This window comes from Ambystoma mexicanum, chromosome 9 (assembly GCF_040938575.1).
Source record: "Ambystoma mexicanum isolate Mex_15411 chromosome 9, UKY_AmexF1_1, whole genome shotgun sequence".
NCBI lineage: Eukaryota > Metazoa > Chordata > Amphibia > Caudata > Ambystomatidae > Ambystoma > Ambystoma mexicanum.
In genome coordinates this window covers 9,097,098-9,115,784 of record NC_090931.1, presented here as the reverse complement: position 1 = coordinate 9,115,784, position 18,687 = coordinate 9,097,098, and the positions used below count along the sequence as shown (strand labels likewise).

At 46.6% G+C, this 18,687-nt stretch overlaps 1 protein-coding gene across 1 annotated transcript in view; it reads right to left on the bottom strand.

Annotated features, from left to right (window-relative positions):
- LOC138489824 (uncharacterized) overlaps positions 1-18,133 on the bottom strand; it is a 119,131-nt gene extending 100,998 nt beyond the window's left edge. The window contains exon 1 of the mRNA XM_069617399.1: positions 18,085-18,133. Within this exon, the coding sequence (XP_069473500.1) occupies positions 18,085-18,133 (49 nt within the window). The remainder of the gene's footprint in view (positions 1-18,084) is intronic.
- Positions 18,134-18,687: the final 554 nt, after the last annotated feature.

Genomic DNA, 18,687 nt, shown 5'->3' with positions numbered 1-18,687 from the left:
TGCCAGCCTATGTTAAGCATAATGTGTGAAGGACCAGACGCATCTAAAAGGCGGGGCAAATCCTTGCATGCTTACCTGTGTTAAGCAGTATTTGTGAAGCACAATATCCATCTAGTAGGCAGGAACACTCCTTGCATGCTAGCCTGTGTTAGGCAGTATTTGTGCAGCACAAGACCCATCTAACAGGCAGGGCACCTCTTTGCATGCTAGGAGGCAGGGCAACTCCTTGCATGCTAGCCTGTATTAAGTACTATTTATGAAGCACAAGACCCATCTAACAGGAAGGGCAAGCCCTTGAATGCTATCTTGTGTTAAGCAGTATTTCAAAAGCACAAGACCCATTTAACAGACAGGGCAGCTCCTCGCATGCTCGCCTGTGTTAAGCAGTATTGGTGAAGCAAAAGACACATCTAACAAGCAGGGCAACTCCTCGCATGCAAGCCTGTGTTAAGCAGTATTAGCGAAGCACAAGACCCATCTAGCAGGCAGGGCAACTCCTTGCATCCTAACAGGCAGGGCAACTCTTTGCATGCTAGGAGGCAGGGCAACACCTTGCATGCTAGCCTATATTAGGCAGATTTGCAAAGCACAAGACTCAGCTAATAGACAGGGCAAGTCCTTGCATGCTATCTTGTGTTAAGCAGTATTTGAGAAGCACAAGACCCATTTAACAGTCAGGGCAACTCCTCGCACGCTAGCCTGTGTTAAGCAGTATTTGCGAGGCACAAGACACATCTAACAGGCAGGGCAACTCCTCACATGCAAGCCTTTGTTAAGCAGTATTAGCAAAGCACAAGACCCATCTAGCAGGCAGGCCAACTCCTTGCATGCTAACAGGCAGGGCAAATCCTGCATGCTAGCCTGTGCTACACAGTATTTGTGAAGCAGAGGATCTATCTAACAGGCAAAGAAACTCCTTGTATGCTAACAGGAACAGCAACATCTTGCATGCTATCCTATGTTAAGCAGTATTTATGAAGCACTACAGCCATGTAACAGGCAAGGCAACCCCTCGCACGCTAGCCTGTATTAAGCATTTTTTTTTGAAGCCCAAGACCCATCTAACAGAAAAAGAAAACTCCTTGCATGCTAACAGGCAGGTCATCTCCTTGCATGCTAGTCTTGTTAAGCAGTATTTGTACAGCACAAGACCCATCTAACTGGCGGGGCAACACCTTGCATGGTAGACTGTGTTAAGAAGTATTTGCGAAGCACAAGACCCATCTAACAGGCAGGGCAACTCTTTGCATGTTAGCCTCGGTAAAGCAGTATTTACAAAGCGCATGACCCATCTAATAGGCTGGGCAGCACCTTGCATGCTAGCCTATGTTATGCACATTTGCAAAGCACAAGAATCATTTAACAGGCAGAACAAACTCAATGCATGCTATCTCGTGTTAATCAGTATTTGTGAAGCACAGCACAAGACCCATTTAACAAACAGGGCAACTCCTTGCATGTTAACCTGTGTTAAGCAGTATTTACGATGCACAAGACCCATCTAACAGGCAGGGCATCTCCTTGCATGCTAGTATGTGTAAAGTAGTATTTGCAAAGCACAAGACCAATCTAAGAGGTAGGGAAACTCCTCACATGCTAGCCTGTGCTAAGCAGTATTTGCGAAACACAAGCCCCATCTAGCAAGCAGGGTAACACCCTGCATGCTAAAAGGCAGGACAACTCCTTGCATGCTACTCTATGGAAAGCAGTATTTGTGAAGCACAAGAGCCATCTAACAGTCAGAGGCAACCCCTTGCATTCTAGCCTGTGCTAAGCGTAATTAGTGAAGCAGACAATCCATCTAATAGGCAGATAAACCCCTTGCATGATAACAGGCAGGACAACTCCTTGCATGCTAGCCTATGGTAAGCAGTATTTGTGAAGCACAAGAGCCATTTAACAAGCAGGGCAAACATTTGAATGCTAGCCTGTTTTAAGCAGTATTTGCAAAGCAGAAGACCCATCTAACAGACAGGACAACTCCACACATGCTAGCCTATGTTAAATAGTATCCGTGAAACACAAGAGCCATCTAACAGGCAGGGCAAGCCCTTGCATGGAAGCCTGCGCTAAGCAGCATTTGTGAAGCAGAAGACCTATCTAACAGGCATAGAAATACCTTGCATACTAAGAGACAGGGCAACTCCTTGCATGCTAGCCTATGTTAAGCAGTATTCGTGAAGTACAAGAACCATGTAATAGGAAAGGCAACCCCTTGCATGCTAGCTTGTGTTAAGCAGTATTTGTAAAGGCCAAGATCCATCTAACAGGCAGGGCATCTCTTCGCATGCTAAGAGGCAGGGCAACTCCTTGCAAACTAGCATGTATTAAGCAGTATTTATGAGGCACAAGACCCATCTAAAAGGATGGACACGTCCTTGCATACTAGCATGTTTTAAGCAGTATTAGCGAAGCACAAGACCCATCTAATAGGCTAGGAAACTCTTTGCATGGTAATAGGCAGTGCACCCCCTTGCATGCTAGCCTGTGTTAAGCAGTATTTATGAAGCACAAGACCCATCTAACAGGAAGGGCAACTCCTTGCATGCTAGCCTATGTTATGCTGCTTTGCAAAGCACACGACTCAGCTAACAGGCAGGGCAGGTACTTGCATAATATCGTGTGTTAAGCAGTATTTGAGAAGCACAAGACCCCTTTATCAGACAGGGCAACTCCTCACATGCTAACCCATGTTAAGCAGTATTTGCGAAGTGCAAGAACCATGTAACAGGCAGGGCAACCCCTTGCATTCTAGTCTGTGTTAAGCAGTATTTGCAAAGCAGAAGACCCATCTAACAGACAGGACAACTCTTCACATGCTAGCCTATGTCAAATAGTATCTGTGAAACACAAGAGCCATCTAACAGGCAGGGCAAGCCTGTGCATGCTAGCCTGTGCTAAGCAGCATTTTTGAAGCAGAAGTCCCATATAACAGGCAGAAAAACACTGTGCATGCTAAAAGGCAGGGGATCTCCTTGCATGCTATCCTATGTTAAGCAGTATTTGTGAAGCACAAGAGCCAAGTAACAGGCAAGGCAACCCCGTTCATGATAGCCTGTGTTGAGCAGTATTTGTGAAGTACAAGAGCGATCTAACAGGCAGGGTAACCCCTTGCTTGCTAGCCTGTGTTAAGCATATTTGCAAAACAGATGACCCATCTAACAGACAGGGAAACTCCTTGCATACTAACAAGCAGGGGAAATCCTTGCATGCCAGCCTATGTTAAGCATATTGTTTGACGAACTAGACACATCTAAAAGGCAGGGCAAATCCTTGCATGCTTACCTGTGTTGAGCAGTATTTGTGAAGCACAACACCCATCTAGCAGACAGGACAACTCCTTGCATGCTAGCCTGTGTTAGGCAGTATTTGCGCAGCACAAGACCCATCTAACAGGCAGGGCACCTCTTTGCATGCTAGGAGGAAGGGGGACTCCTTGCATGCTAGCCTATATTAAGTACTATTTATGAAGCACAAGACCCATCTAACAGGAAGGGCAAGTCCTTGAATGCTATCTTGTGTTAAGCAGTATTTCAGAAGCACAAGACCCATTTAACAGACAGGGCAGCTCCTCGCATGTTAGCATGTGTTAAGCAGTATTAGCGAAGCACAAGACACATCTACCAGGCAGGGAAACTTCTCGCATGCAAGCCTGTGTTAAGCAGTATTAGCGAAGCACAAGACCCATGCAGCAGGCAGGGCAACTCCTTGAATGTTAACAGGCAGGGCAACACCTTGCATGCTAGCCTATGTTAGGCAGATTTGCAAAGCACAAGACTCAGCTAATAGACAGGGCAAGTCCTTGCATGTTATCTTGTGTTAAGCAGTATTTGAGAATCACAAGACCCATTTAACAGTCAGGGCAACTCCACGCATGCTAGCATGTGTTAAGCAGTATTTGCGAGGCACAAGACACATCTAACAGAAAGGGCAACTCCTCACATGCAAGCCTTTGTTAAGCAGTATTAGCGAAGCACAAGACCCATCTAGCAGGCAGGGCAACTCCTTGCATGCTAACAGGCGGGGCAAACGTTTGCATGCTAGCCTGTGCTATGCGGTATTTGTGAAGCAGAGGATCCATCTAACAGGCAGAGAACCTCCTTGCATGCTAACAGGAACAACAACTTCTTGCATGCTATCCTATGTTAAGCAGTATTTATGAAGCACTAGAGCCATGTAACAGGCAAGGCGACCCCTCGCAAGCTAGGCTGTGTTAAGCAGTATTTGTGAAGCCCAAGACCCATCTAACAGCAAAGGAAACTCCTTGCATGCTAGTCTTGTTAACCAGTATTTGTACAACACAAGACCCTTCTAACTGGCAGGGCAACACCATGCATGCTAGACTGTGTTAAGAAGTATTTGCGAAGCACAAGACCCATCTAACAGGCAGGGCAACTCCTTGCATGTTAGCCTCGGTAAAGCAGTATTTACAAAGCGCATGACCCATCTAATAGGCTGGGCAGCACCTTGCATGCTAGCCTATGTTATGCACATTTGCAAAGCACAAGAATCATCTAACAGGCAGAACAAACTCCTTTCATGCTATCTCGTGTTAATCAGTATTTGTGAAGCACAGCACAAGACCCATTTAACAAACAGGGCAACTCCTTGCATGCTAACCTGTGTTAAGCAGTATTTACGATGCACAAGACCCATCTAACAGGCAGGGCATCTCCCTGCATGCTAGTCTGTGTTAAGCAGTATTTGCGAAGCACAAGACCAATCTAAGAGTTAGGGAAACTCCTCACATGCTAGCCTGTGCTAAGCAGTATTTGCGAAACACAAGCCCCATCTAGCAAGCAAGGTAAGACCCTGCATGCTAACAGGTAGGACAACTCCTTGCATGCTGCTCTCTGGTAAGCAGTATTTGTAAAGCACAAGAACCATCTAACTGGCAGAGGCAACCCCTTGCATTCTAGCCTGTGCTAAGCAGTATTTGTGAAGCAGACAATCCATCTAATAGGCAGATAAACTCCTTGCATGATAACAGGCAGGGCAACTCCTTGCATGCTAGTCTATGGTAAGCAGTATTTGTGAAGCACAAGAGCCATTTAACAAGCAGGGCAACCCCTTGCATGCTAGCCTCTGCTAAGCAGTATTTTTGAAGCAGGCGACCCCTCTATCAGGCAAGAAAACTACTTGCATGCTAACCGAAAGGGAAACTCCTTGCATGCTAGTCTGTGTTGTATAGAATTTGCAAAGCAGAAGACCTATCTAACAGGAAATTCAATTCCTCGCATGCTAGCCTATGTTAAGCAGTATTCGCGAAGCAGAACACCCACCTAACAGGCAAGGTAACTCCTCGCTTGCTAGCCTATGATAAGCAGTATTCGTGAAGCACAAGAGCCATCTAACAGGGAGGGCAACCCCTTGCATGCTAGCCTGTGTATAGCAGTATCTGCAAACCTGAAGACCCATCTATGAGGCTGTGCAACCCCTTGCATGCTACCCTGTGTTAAGCTGTATTTGGAGGCACAAGACCCATCTTACAAGACAGGGCAACTCCTTGCATCCTAGCTTATGTTAAGCAGTATTTGTGAAGCACAATGCCCATCTAACAGGCAGGGCAACTCCTTGCATGCAAGCCTGTGTTAGGAAGTATTTGCAAATCACAAGACCCATCTAACAGCCAAGGCAACTCCTTGCATGCTAGCCTGTGTTTAACAGCATTTGCAAAGGCATAAGATCCATTTAACAGGCAGGAGAACTCCTTGCATACTAGTCTATATTAAGGAGTATTTGCGAAGCACAAGAGCCATGTTACAGGCAGGGAAACCCCTTGCATGCTTGCATGTGTTAAGCAGTATTTGCGAAGCAGAGACCCATCGAACAGTCAGGGCAAATCCTTGCATGCTAGTCTATGTTAAGAAGTATTTGCAAAACACAACAAGCATCTAACAGGCAGGACAACCTGTTGCATGCTAGCCTGTGCTAAGCAGTATTTGGGAAGAAGAAGATCCATCTAACAGACCGGGAAACTCCTTGCATGCAATCAGCAGGTCAACTCCTTGCATGCTAGCCTATGTTAAGCAGTATTTGTGAAGCACAAGACCCAAGTAACAGCATGGCAACCCCATGCATACTAGATTGTGTTAAGCAATATTTGTGAAGCACAAGACCATCTAACAGGCTGGGAAACTCCTCGCAGGCTAACAGGCAGGTCAACTCCTTGCGTGCTAGCCTATGTTAAGCAGTATTTGCGAAGCACAAGACCCAAGTAACAGCATGGCAACCCCATGCATACTAGCCTGTGTTAAGCAATATTTGTGAAGCACAAGACCATCTAACAGGCTGGGAACCTCCTTGCATGCTAACAGGCAGGGCAACCCCCCTGCATGCTAGCCTGTGTTAAGCAGTATTTGCAAAGCAGAAGACCCATCTAACAGACAGGACAACTGATCACATGCTAGCCTACGTCAAATAGTATCTGTGAAACACAACAGCCATCTAACAGGCAGGACAAGCCCGTGCATGCTAGCCTGTGCTAAGCAGCATTTGTGAAGCAGAAGACCCATCTAACAGGCAGAGAAACCCCTTCTATGCTAAAAGGCACGGCACCTCCTTGCATGCTATCCTATGTTAAGCAGTATTTGTGAAGCACAAGAGCCATGTAACAGGCAAGGCAACCCTTTTCCATGCTTGCCTGTGTTAAGCAGTATTTGTGAAGCCCAAGACCGATCTAACAGGCAGGGAAACTCCATGCATGTAACAGGCAGGAAAACTCCTTGCATGATAGTCTATGGTAAGCACTTTTTGTGAAGCACCAGAGCCATGTAAAAGGCAAGGCAACCCCATTCATGATAGCCGGTGCTCAGCAGTATTTGTGAAGCACAAAGAGATCTAACAGGCAGGGTAACCCCTTGCTTGCTGGCGTGTGTTAAGCATATTTGCAAAGCAGATGACTCATCTAACAGACAGGGAAACTCCTTGCATACTAACAGGCAGGACAAATCCTTGCATGCCAGCCTATGTTAAGCATAATGTGTGAAGGACTAGACGCATCTAAAAGGCAGGGCAAATCCTTGCATGCTTACCTGTGTTAAGCAGTATTTGTGAAGCACAATACCCATCTAGCAGGCAGGAAAACTCCTTGCATGCTAGTCTGTGTTAGGCAGTATTTGTGCAGCACAACACCCATCTAACAGGCAGGGCACCTCTTTGCATGCTAGGAGGCAGGGCAACTCCTTGCATGCTAGCCTGTATTAAGTACTATTTATGAAGCACAAGACCCATCTAACAGTAAGGGCAAGTCCTTGAATGCGATCTTGTGTTAAGCAGTATATCAGAAGCACAAGACCCATTTAACAGACAGGGCAGCTCCTCGCATGCTCGCCTGTGTTAAACAGTATTGGCAAAGCACAAGACATATCTAACAGGCAGGGCAACTCCTCGCATGCAAGCCTGTGTTAAGCAGTATTAGCGAAGCACAAGACCCATCTAGCAGGCAGGGCAACTCCTTGCATGCTAACAGTCAGGGCAAATCCTTGCATGCTAGCCTGTGCTACACAGCATTTGTGAAGCAGAGGATCCATCTAACAGGCAGAGAAACTCCTTGCATGCTAACAGGAACAGCAACTTCTTGCATGCTATCCTATGTTAAGCAGTATTTATGAAGCACTAGAGCCATGTAACAGGCAAGGCGACCCCTCGCAAGCTAGCCTGTGTTAAGAAGTATTTGTGAAGCCCAAGACCCATCTAACAGCAAAGAAAACTCCTTGCATGCTAACAGGCAGGGCAACTCCTTGCATGCTAGTCATGTTAAGCAGTATTTGTACAGCACAAGACCCATCTAACTGGCAGGGCAACTCCTTGCATGTTAGCCTCGGTAAAGCACTATTTACAAAGCGCATGACCCATCTAATAGGCTTGGCAGCACCTTGCATGCTAGCCTATGTTATGCACATTTGCAAAGCACAAGAATCATCTAACAGACAGAACAAACTCCTTGCATGCTATCTCGTGTTAATCAGTATTTGTGAAGCACAGCACAAGACCAATTTAACAGACAGGGCAACAACTTGCATGTTAACCTCTGTTGAGAAGTATTTACGATGCACAAGACCCATCTAACAGGCAGGGCATCTCCATGCATGCTAGTCTGTGTAAAGCAGTATTTCCAAAGCACAAGACCAATCTAAGAGGTAGGGAAACTCCTCACATGCTAGCCTGTGCTAAGCAGTATTTGCGAAACACAAGCCCCATCTAGCAAGCAGGGTAACACCCTGCATGCTAAAAGGCAGGACAACTCCTTGCATGCTGCTCTATGGTAAGCAGTATTTGTGAAGCACAAGAGCCATCTAACAGGCAGAGGCAACCCCTTGCATTCTAGCCTGTGCTAAGCAGTATTTGTGAAGCAGACAATCCATCTAATGGGCAGATAAAATCCTTGCATGATAACAGGCAGGGCAACTCCTTGCATGCATGAAGCACAAGAGCCATTGAACAGGCAGGGCAACCCCTTGCATGCTAGCCTCTGCTAAGCATTATTTGTGAAGCAGACAATCCATCTAATGGGCAGATAAACTCCTTGCATGATAACAGGCAGGGCAACTCCTTGCATGCATGAAGCACAAGAGCCATTGAACAGGCAGGAAAACTACTTGCATGCTAACCAACAGGGCAACTCCTTGCATTCTAGCCTGTGTTATTTAGAATTTGCAAAGCAGAAGACCTATCTAACATGAAAGTCAGTTCCTCGCATGCTAGCCTATGTTAAGCAGTATTCGCAAAGCAGAACACCCACCTAACAGGCAAGGCAACTCCTTGCTTGCTAGCCTATGATAAGAAGTATTCGCGAAGCACAAGAGCCATCTAACAGGGAGGGCAACCCCTGCATGCTAGCCTGTGTATAGCAGTATCTGCAAAGCTGAAGACCTATCTAACAGGCATGGTAACTCCTTGCATGCTTAGCTGTGTTAACCAATATTTGCAAAGCACAAGACCCATCTATGAGGCAGCGCAACCCCTTGCATGCTACCCTGTGTTAAGCGGTATTTGGAGGCACAAGACCCATCTTACAAGACAGGGCAACTCCTTGCACCCTAGCCTATGTTAAGCAGAATTTGTGAAGCACAAGACCTATCTAACAGGCAGGGCAACTCCTTGCATGTAAGCCTGTATTAGTAAGTATTTGCAAAGCACAAGACCCATCTAACAGCCAAGGCAACTCCTTGCGTGCTAGCCTATGTTAAACAGTATTTGAAAAAGCAGAAGATCCATTTAACAGGCAGGAGAACTCCTCGCATACTAGTTTATGTTAAGGAGTATTTGCGAAGCACAGAGCCATGTTACAGGCAGGGAAATCCCTTGCATACTTGCATGTGTTAAGCAGTATTTGCAAAGCAGAAGACCCATCGAACAGTCAGGGCAACTCCTCACATACTAGTCTATGTTAAGCAGTATTTGCAAAGCACAACAGGCATCTAACAGGCAGGGCAACCTGTTGCATGCTAGACTGTGCTAAGCAATATTTGGGAAGCAGAAGACCCATCTAACAGACAGGAAAACTCCTTGCATGCTAACAGCAGGGCAACTCCTTGCAAGCTAGCCTGTGTTAAGCAATATTTGTGAAGCACAAGACCATCTAACAGGCTGGGAAACTCCTTGCATGCTAACAGGCAGGTCAACTCCTTGCGTGCTAGCCTATTTTAAGCAGTATGTGTGAATCACAAGAGCCATCTACTAGGCAGGGCAACCCCTTACATGCTAGCCTGTGTTAAACAGTATTTGTGAATGCATAATACCCATTGAACAGGCAGGGAAACCCCTTGCCTGCTAGCAAGCAAGGCAACTCCTTGCATGCTAGCCTATATCAAGCAGTTTCTGTGAAGCACAAGAGCCATGCAACAGGCAAGGCAACTTCCCACATACTAGACTGTGTTAAGCAGCATTTGTGAAGCACAAGACCCATCTAACAGGCAGGGCAACTCCTTTCATGCTAACAGACACGGCAAGTCCTTGCATGCTAGCCTGTGTTAAGCAGTATTTGCAAGGCACAAGACTCATCTAAAAGCCAGGGTAACTCCTTGCATGCTAGCCTATGTTAAGCAGTATTCTTGAAGTAGAAGACCCATATAACAGTCAGGGCAACTCCTTGCTTGATAGCCTATGTTAAGCAATATTTGTGATGCACAATAGACATCTAAAAGGGCCTGGCAACTCCTCGCATGCTAGCCTGTGTTAAGCAGTATCTGAGAAGCAAAAGACCTATCTAACAGGCAGTGTAATTGCTTGCATGTTAGGCTGTGTTAAGAAATATTTGCAAAGCACATGAGCCATCTGAGAGGCAGGGCAACCCCTCTGTTAGCCTCTGTTAAACTGTATTTGGAATCACAATACCCATCTAACATACAGGGCAACTCCTCGCATGCTAGCCTGTGTTAGGAAGTATTTTCAAAGCACCATCTAACAGCCAAGGCAACTTCTTGCATGCTAGCCTGTGTTAAGCAGTATTTGCGAAAGCAGATGATCCATCTTAAAGGTAGGAGAACTCATCACATACTAGCCTATGTTAAGGAGTATTTGTGAAGCACAAGAGCCATGTAACATGCAGGGAAACCCCTTGCAGGCTAGCATGTGTTAAGCAGTATTTGCAAAGCTGAATACCCATCTAACAAGCAGGGCCAACTTGGCAACTCTTTGTATGCTAGTCTATGTTAAGCAGTATTTGCAAAGCACAACAGCCATCTAACAGGCAGGGCAACCCGTTGCATGCTAGCCTGTGCTTAGCAGTATCTTTGAAGCAGAAGACCCATATAACAGGCAGGGTAACTCCTTGCTTGATAGCCTATGTCAAGCAATATTTGTGATGCACAATAGCCATCTAACAGGCCAGGCAACCCCTCGCATGCTAATTTTTTTTAAGCAGTATTTGCAAAGCACAACAGCCATCTAACAGGCAGAGCAACCTTTTGCATGCTAGCCTGTGCTTAGCAGTATTTGCTAAACAGAAGACCCATCTCCCAGGCAGGGAAACTCCTTGCATGCTAACAGCAGGGCAACTCCTTGCATGCTAGCCTATGTTAAGCAGTATCTTTGAAGCACAAGACCCACTTAACAGGCAGGAAACTCCTTGCATGCTAACAGGCAAGGCAACTTCTCACATAGTAGCCTGTGTTAAGGAGCATTTGAGAAGCACAAGACCCATCTAACAAGAAGAGAACTTCCTTGCATGCTAACAGGCAGGGCAACTTCTTGAATGCTAGCCTGTTTAGAGAAGTATTTGCAAAGCAGAAGAAACATCTAACAGGCAGGGTAACGACTTGCATGGTAATCTGTGTTAAGCAGTATTTTTGAAGCAGAAGCCCCATCCATCTGGCAAGTAACTCCTTGCATGCTAGGCTGAGTTAAGCAATATTTGTGAAGCACAATACCCATCTAACAGGCAGAGCAACCTTTTGCATGCTAGCCTGTGCTTAGCAGTATTTGCTAAACAGAAGACCCATCTCCCAGGCAGGGAAACTCCTTGCATGCTAACAGCAGGGCAACTCCTTGCATGCTAGCCTATGTTAAGCAGTATCTTTGAAGCACAAGACCCACTTAACAGGCAGGAAACTCCTTGCATGCTAACAGGCAAGGCAACTTCTCACATAGTAGCCTGTGTTAAGGAGCATTTGAGAAGCACAAGACCCATCTAACAAGAAGAGAACTTCCTTGCATGCTAACAGGCAGGGCAACTTCTTGAATGCTAGCCTGTTTAGAGAAGTATTTGCAAAGCAGAAGAAACATCTAACAGGCAGGGTAACGACTTGCATGGTAATCTGTGTTAAGCAGTATTTTTGAAGCAGAAGCCCCATCCATCTGGCAAGTAACTCCTTGCATGCTAGGCTGAGTTAAGCAATATTTGTGAAGCACAATACCCATCTAACACACAGGACAACTCCGAGCATGCTAGCCTATGTTAAGCAGTATTTGGGAAGCACAAGACCCAGCTAACAGACAGGGCAACTTCTTGCATGCTAACAGACAGGGCAACTCCTTGCATGCTAGCCTGTGTTAAGCAGTATTGGCAAGGCACAAGACTCATCTAAAAGCCAGGGTAACTCCATGCATGCTAGCCTATGTTAAGCAGTATTCTTGAAGCAAAAGACCAATATAACAGGCAGGGCAACTCCTTGCTTGATAGTCTATGTTAAGCAATATTCGTGATGCACAATAGCCATCTAACAGGCCGGGCAACCCCTCGCATGCTATCCTGTGTTAAGCAGTGTCTGAGAAGCAGAAGACCTATCTAACAGGCAGTGTAACTGCTTGCATGTTAGGCTGTGTTAAGCAATATTTGCAAAGCACATGACCCATCCGAGAGGCAAGGCAACCCCTTGCATGTTAGCCTCTGTTAAACTTGATTTGGAAGCACAATACTCATCTAACAGACAGGACAACTCCTCGCATGCTAGCCTGTGTTAGGAAGTATTTGCAAAGCAGAAGGCCCATCTAACAGCCAAGGCAACTCCTTGCATGCTAGCCTGTGTTAACCAGTATTTGTGAAAGCAGATGATCCATCTTAAAGGTAGGAAAACTCATCACATGCTAGCCTATGTTAAGGAGTATTTGTGAAGCACAAGAGCCATGTAACATGCAGGGAAACCCCTTACATGCTAGCATGTGTTAAGCAGTATTTGCGAAGCCGAAGACCCATCTAACAGGCAGGGCAACTCCTCATATGCTAGTCTATGTTAAGCAGTATTTGCAAAGCACAACAGCCATCTAAAAGGCAGGGCAACCTGTTGCATGCTAGCCTGTGCTTAGCAGTTTTTGCTAAACAGAGGACCCATCTAACAGGCAGGGAAACTCCTTGCATGCTAACAGCAGGGCAACACCTTGCATTCTAGCCTATGTTAAGTGATATTCTTGAAGCAGAAGACCCATATGACAGGCAGGGTAACTCCTTGCTTGATAGCCTATGTTAAGCTATATTTGTGATGCACAATAGCCATCTAACAGGCCGGGCAACCCCTCGCATGCTAGTCTATTTTAAGCAGTATTTGCAAAGCACAACAGCCATCTAACAGGCAGATCAACCTTTTGCATGCTAGCCTGTGCTTAGCAGAATTTACTAAACAGAAGACCCATGTACCAGGCAGGGAAACTCCTTGCATGCTAACAACAGGGCAACTCCTTGCATGCTAGCCTGTGTTAAGCAATATTTTTGAAGCACAAGACCCATTTAACAGGCAGGAAACTCCTTGTATGCTAACAGGCAAGGCAACTCCTTGCATGGTAGCCTATAATAAGCAGTATTTGTGAAGCACAAGAACCATGTCACAGGCACAGCAACTTCTCACTTAATACCCTGTGTTAAGTAGCATTTGCGAAGCATACAACCCATAAAACAGGCATGGCAACTCCTTGCATGCTAACAGACAGCGCAACTCCTTGCATGCTAGCCTGTGTTGAGCAGTCTTTTCAAAGCACATGACCCATCTATCAGACAGGGCAAATCCTTGCATGCTAGCCTATGTTAAGCCGTCTTTGTGTAGCAGAAGACCCACCTAACAGGCAGGGCAACCCCTTGCTTGCTAGCCTATGTCAAGCAGTATTTGCGATGCACAAGAGCCATCTAACAGGCAGGGCAACCCCTTGTATCCTAGCCTGTGTTAAACTGTATTTCGAAGCAAAAGACCCATCTAACAGACAGGGAAACTCCTTGTATGCCAGGCTGTGTTAAGCAATATTTGCAAAGCACAAGACCCAGCTAAGAGGCAGGGCAACCCCTTGTATCCTAGCCTGTGTTAAACTGTATTTGGAAGCACAAGACCCATCGAACAGACAGGGCAACACCTCGGATGCTAGCCTATGTTAAGCAGTATTTGCGAAGCACAAGAGCCATCTAATAGGCCAGTCTACCCCTCGCATAATAGCCTGTGTATAGCAGTATCTGCGAAGCAGAAGACCTAATCTAACAGGCATATTAACTCCTTTCATGCTAGGCTGTGTTAACAATTTGCAAAGCACAAGACCCATCTATAAGGCAGTGTAACCCCTTGCATGCTAGCCTGTGTTAAGCTGTATTCGGATGCACAAGACCCATTTTACAGACAGGGCAATTCCTTGCATCCTAGCCTATGTTAAGCTGTATTTGTGAAGCACAAGACCCATCTAACAGGCAGGACAACTCCTTGCATGCAAGCCTGTGTTAGGAAGTATTTGCAAAGCGCAAGACCCATCTAACAGCCAAGGCAACTCCTTCCATGCTAGCCTGTGTAAAATAGTATTTCCAAAAGCAGAAGATCCATCTAACAGGCAAGAGAAATCATTGCACGACAATCTATGTTAAGGAGCATTTGCGAAGCACAAGAGCCATGTAACAGGCAGTGAACCACCTTGCAAGCTCGCAGCTGTTAAGCAGTATTTGCAAAGCAGAAGGCCCATCTAACAGTCAGAGCAGCACCTTGCATGCTAGTCTATGTTAAGCAGTATTTGTGAAGCACAAATCCATGTAACGGGCAGGGAAACTCCTTGCATGCTAGCACGTGTTAAGCATTATTTGCAAAGCAGATGACCCATCTAACAGGCAGGGCAACTCCTCGCATTCTAGTAATGTTAAGCAGTATTTACAAAGCACAACAGCCATCAAACAGGCAGGGCAACCCGTTTCATGCTAGCCTGTGCTAAGCAGTATTTGTGAAGCAGGCGACCCATTTAACATGCAGGGAAACTCCTTGCATGCTAACAGCAGGGCAACTCCTTGCATGCTAGCCTATGTTAAACAGTATCTGTTAAACACAGGAGCCATCTAACAGGCAGGGCAACCCCCTGCATGCTAGCCTGTGCTAAGCATCATTGGTGAAGCAGAAGACCAATCTAACAGCCAGAGAAACTCCTTGCATGCTAACAGGTAAGGCAACTCCTTGCATGCTAGCCTATGTTAAGTAGTATTTGTCAAGGAAATGAGCCATGTAACAGGCAATGCAACCCCTTGCATGCTATCCCTTGTTAAGCAGTATTTGTGAAGTCCAAGTCCGATCTAACAGGCTGGGAAACTCCTTGCATGCTAACAAGCAGGATACCTTTGTGCATGCTAGTCTAAGTTAAGCAGTATTTATGAAGCACAAGTGCCATGTAACAGGCAAGGCAACCCCTTGCATGCTACCCTGTGCGAAGCAGTAATTGTGAAGTATAAGAGCCAATTAACAGGCAGGGCGACCCATGGCATGCTAGCCTGTGTTAGGCAGTATTTGCAAAGCAGAAGACCGATCTAACATGCAGGGCAAATCCTTGAATACTAATATTCAAGACAACTCCTTGCATGCTAAACTATGATAAGCCATATTTGTGAAGCACAAGACCCATCTAAAAGGCAGGTCAACTCCTTTCATGCTATGCTTGCCTGTATTAAGGTGTATTTGCCCAGCATCATTCCCATCTAACAGGCAGGACAACTCATTGCATGCTACCCTTTGTAAAGCATTATTTGTGAAGCACAATACCCATCTAGCAGGCAGGACAATACCTTGCATGCTAGCCTGGGTTAGGCAGTATTTGCAAAGCACAATACCCATCTAACAGGCAAGGCACCTCTTCACATGCTAAGAGGCAGGGCAACTCTTGGCATGCTAAGAGGCAGGGGAACTCCTTGAATGTTAGTCTGTGTTAAGCAGTATTTACGAAGCACAAGACCCTTCTAACAGGATGGGCAACACCTTCTCTGCCAGCCTATGTTATGCAGATTTGCAAAGCACAAGACCCATCTAACATGCAGGGCAAGTCCTTGCATGCTATTTTGTGTTAAGTAGTATTTATGAAGCACAAGACCCTTTTAACAGGCAGGGCAACTCCTTGCATGCTAGCCTGTGTTAAGCAGTATTTTAAGACATCTCTAACAGGCAGGGCAACTCCTTGCATGCTTGCCTGTGTTAAGCAGTATTTGCTAATTACAATACGTATCTAAAAGGTAGGGCAACTCCTCGCATGCTAGCCTGTGTTAAGCAGTATCTGCAAAGCAGAAGACCCATCTAACAGTCAGGGCAACTCCTTGCATGCTAGCCTGTGTTAAGCAGTATTTGCGGAGCACCAACCCCATCTAGCAGGCTGGGCAACTCCTGCATGCTAACAGGCAGGGCAATTCCTCACATGCTAGCCTATGGCAAGCAGTATTTGTGAAGCACAAGAGCCATTTAACAGGCAGGGCAACCCCTTGCATGCTAGCCTGTGCTAAGCAATATTTGTGAAGCAGAGGATCCATCTAACAGGCAGAGTAACTCCTTGCATGCTAACAGGCAGAGCAACTCATTGCATGCTATCCTATGTTAAGCATTATTTATGAAGCCCAATACCGATGTAACAGACAAAGCAACCCAATGCATGCTAGCTGTGTTATGCAGTATTTGTGAAGCTCAAGACCCATCTAACAGGCAGGGAAACTCCTTGCATTCTAACAGGCAGGGTAACTCCTCACATGCTAACAGAGAGGGCAACTCCTTGCATGCCTGTCTGTGAAGCAGTATTTGCGCTGCACAAGACCCATCTAACAGGCAGGGACGAACCTTGCATGCTAGCCTGTTGTAAGCAGTATTTGCAAAGCACAAGACCCATCTAACAGGCATAGTGACTCCTTGCATGCTAGCCTGTGTTAAGCTGTATTTACGAAGCACAAGACCCATCTAACCGGTTAGGTAACAGCTCGCATGCTAGCCTATGTTATCCATATTTGCAAAGCACAAGACTCACCAAACAGGCAGAGCAACTCTTAGCATGCTATCTTGTGTTAATCAGTATTTGTGAAGCACAAGACCCATCTAACGGGCAGGGCAACTCCTTGCATGCTAGCCTGTGTAACTCCTTGCATGCTAGTCTGTGTTAAGCAGTATTTGCGAAGCACAATGCCCATCTAACAGATAGGGCAAATCCTTGCATGAAAGCCTATTTTAAGCAGTATTTGTGAAGCACAAGACCCATCTAAGAGGTAGGGCAACTCCTCACATGCTAGTCTGTGTTATGCAGTATTTACAAAGCAGAAGACCCATCTAACAGGCAGGGCAACTCCTTGAATGCTAGCCTGTGTTAAGCTGTATTTGCGAAGTACAAGAGCAGGGTCGGACTGGCCTGTCGGCCATTTGGCCCGTGGCTGGGCCAATCCGAGGCCCTGGTGCCCGGTCTACTGTATGTGGGCTGGTGTTTCAGATTATAACCTTGGCTCAGGGCTGGTTGGCTCAGCAGCTAGCTCGCACCTCGTTGCGGCACAGCAAATGCATTCATTAAAGAAAGATAACGTGCAAGTGTTACCTTTCCTTTATGAATGCATCACATAGGTGTGCTGGCCTGGCAGTGCCCTCGGCCCTGAGCAGATCCGGTGATGGCATGGTGCCAGTTGTAGCAAATGCAATGAATCACAAAAGGAGCTTGTCACAGCGGTTGGAGCTACTTTGCAGTCCGCTCCCCCTCTCACGCTCCAGTTTCTACAGCGACCCAAGTCTGTTCTCTGGCTCTATTGTTCTTCGTGGGTGGACCCATAAGTGCTGCCTCAGGCCGCGGATCGGCCGTGGAGCTTGTCGCAGAGGTTGGAGCAGTCTTTGCAGTCCTTGCCAGGCTTGCAGGACTGTAGACATGCCTCCTCCCATGACCGAATCTGCCGCTAATCAACACACATAAGGAGCGGGTGACAAATGGCGCCTCCGCAGCTCCAAGACTGAACCGGGAATAAAAGACTCACAAACGGGCCAGACTGCAAGCAAAAGCCGCCTGCAGTCGGTGCCCCTGAAGCTCTGCAAGAATCGCTCTCTGCAAAATGGCGAGGCTTCGCCCTCACCACCACCGCACATACAAATGCAGACTACAGCGCAGGTAAATGGAAGACCTGTACCGATGATTAGCAATCCAGCGGAAAGTCTGCCTAAAGACACATGGAAAGCGGAAAATACTTCCTCGTCAAAAGACAGTCAGATGAATCAAGCCGCAGGAATGGCCCCCACACCGGCGGCCGGAGAGCCGTGGTGGGGTGGATCACCTCGGCTAAGACAGCTATGCCACCACGACGGTCAAGGAAACGAGCAGTCCAGCAAGGATCTCTAATCCTGCTGAGAAACTACCGCCACCCGACTTTATGAACCACGTGAGTCCTGAGAAACAAGACAGTGCTGCACTTACCTGTGCTATGCCCAGTGAAGTCCAGGAGCAAGTGCAGCAGTTCCTCCATGCCGTGACCCAACCCGCAAGCCCAGACAGCGGGAGCGGCCTCACCCAGGAGGGAGGGGCCACTGAGTGCGAAGATAGCTCCCAGGAACGTCGGTGTCTGCATATCTGAATCGCTGATAGCACACGATTTACCGCAGGCAGACGGCGACACAGAAAACAACACAGAAGCACCAAATCATCAAGCCATTTCGCCCGATGCTGCTTCGGCAAATTTCTTCCCAAAAATAAACACCCAAATCACGGAAAGCAGCGATGCCTTAGAGTGCCCACAAAGTGAACATTTACCTCCAGAAAAATCACCCATACCCGCCCCTGTGCTGGTAAAAAAAACTCAGCCCACAGGCGGCCCATTAAACACAAAAAACCACAAGCATCAACGATAAAAACATTCTATGCAAAAACAGCACAGCGCAGCATCGCAAACTACTTCTTCAAGAATCACGGAAAGAGAAATGACGACCACCTAGATGACCTTTCCGATGCCGAGATCTTAGAGGCCATCAAAGAGCCTCCACCAGCCATAAAAATTCAGAAAACCGGCGCCCCTTTAGAGCT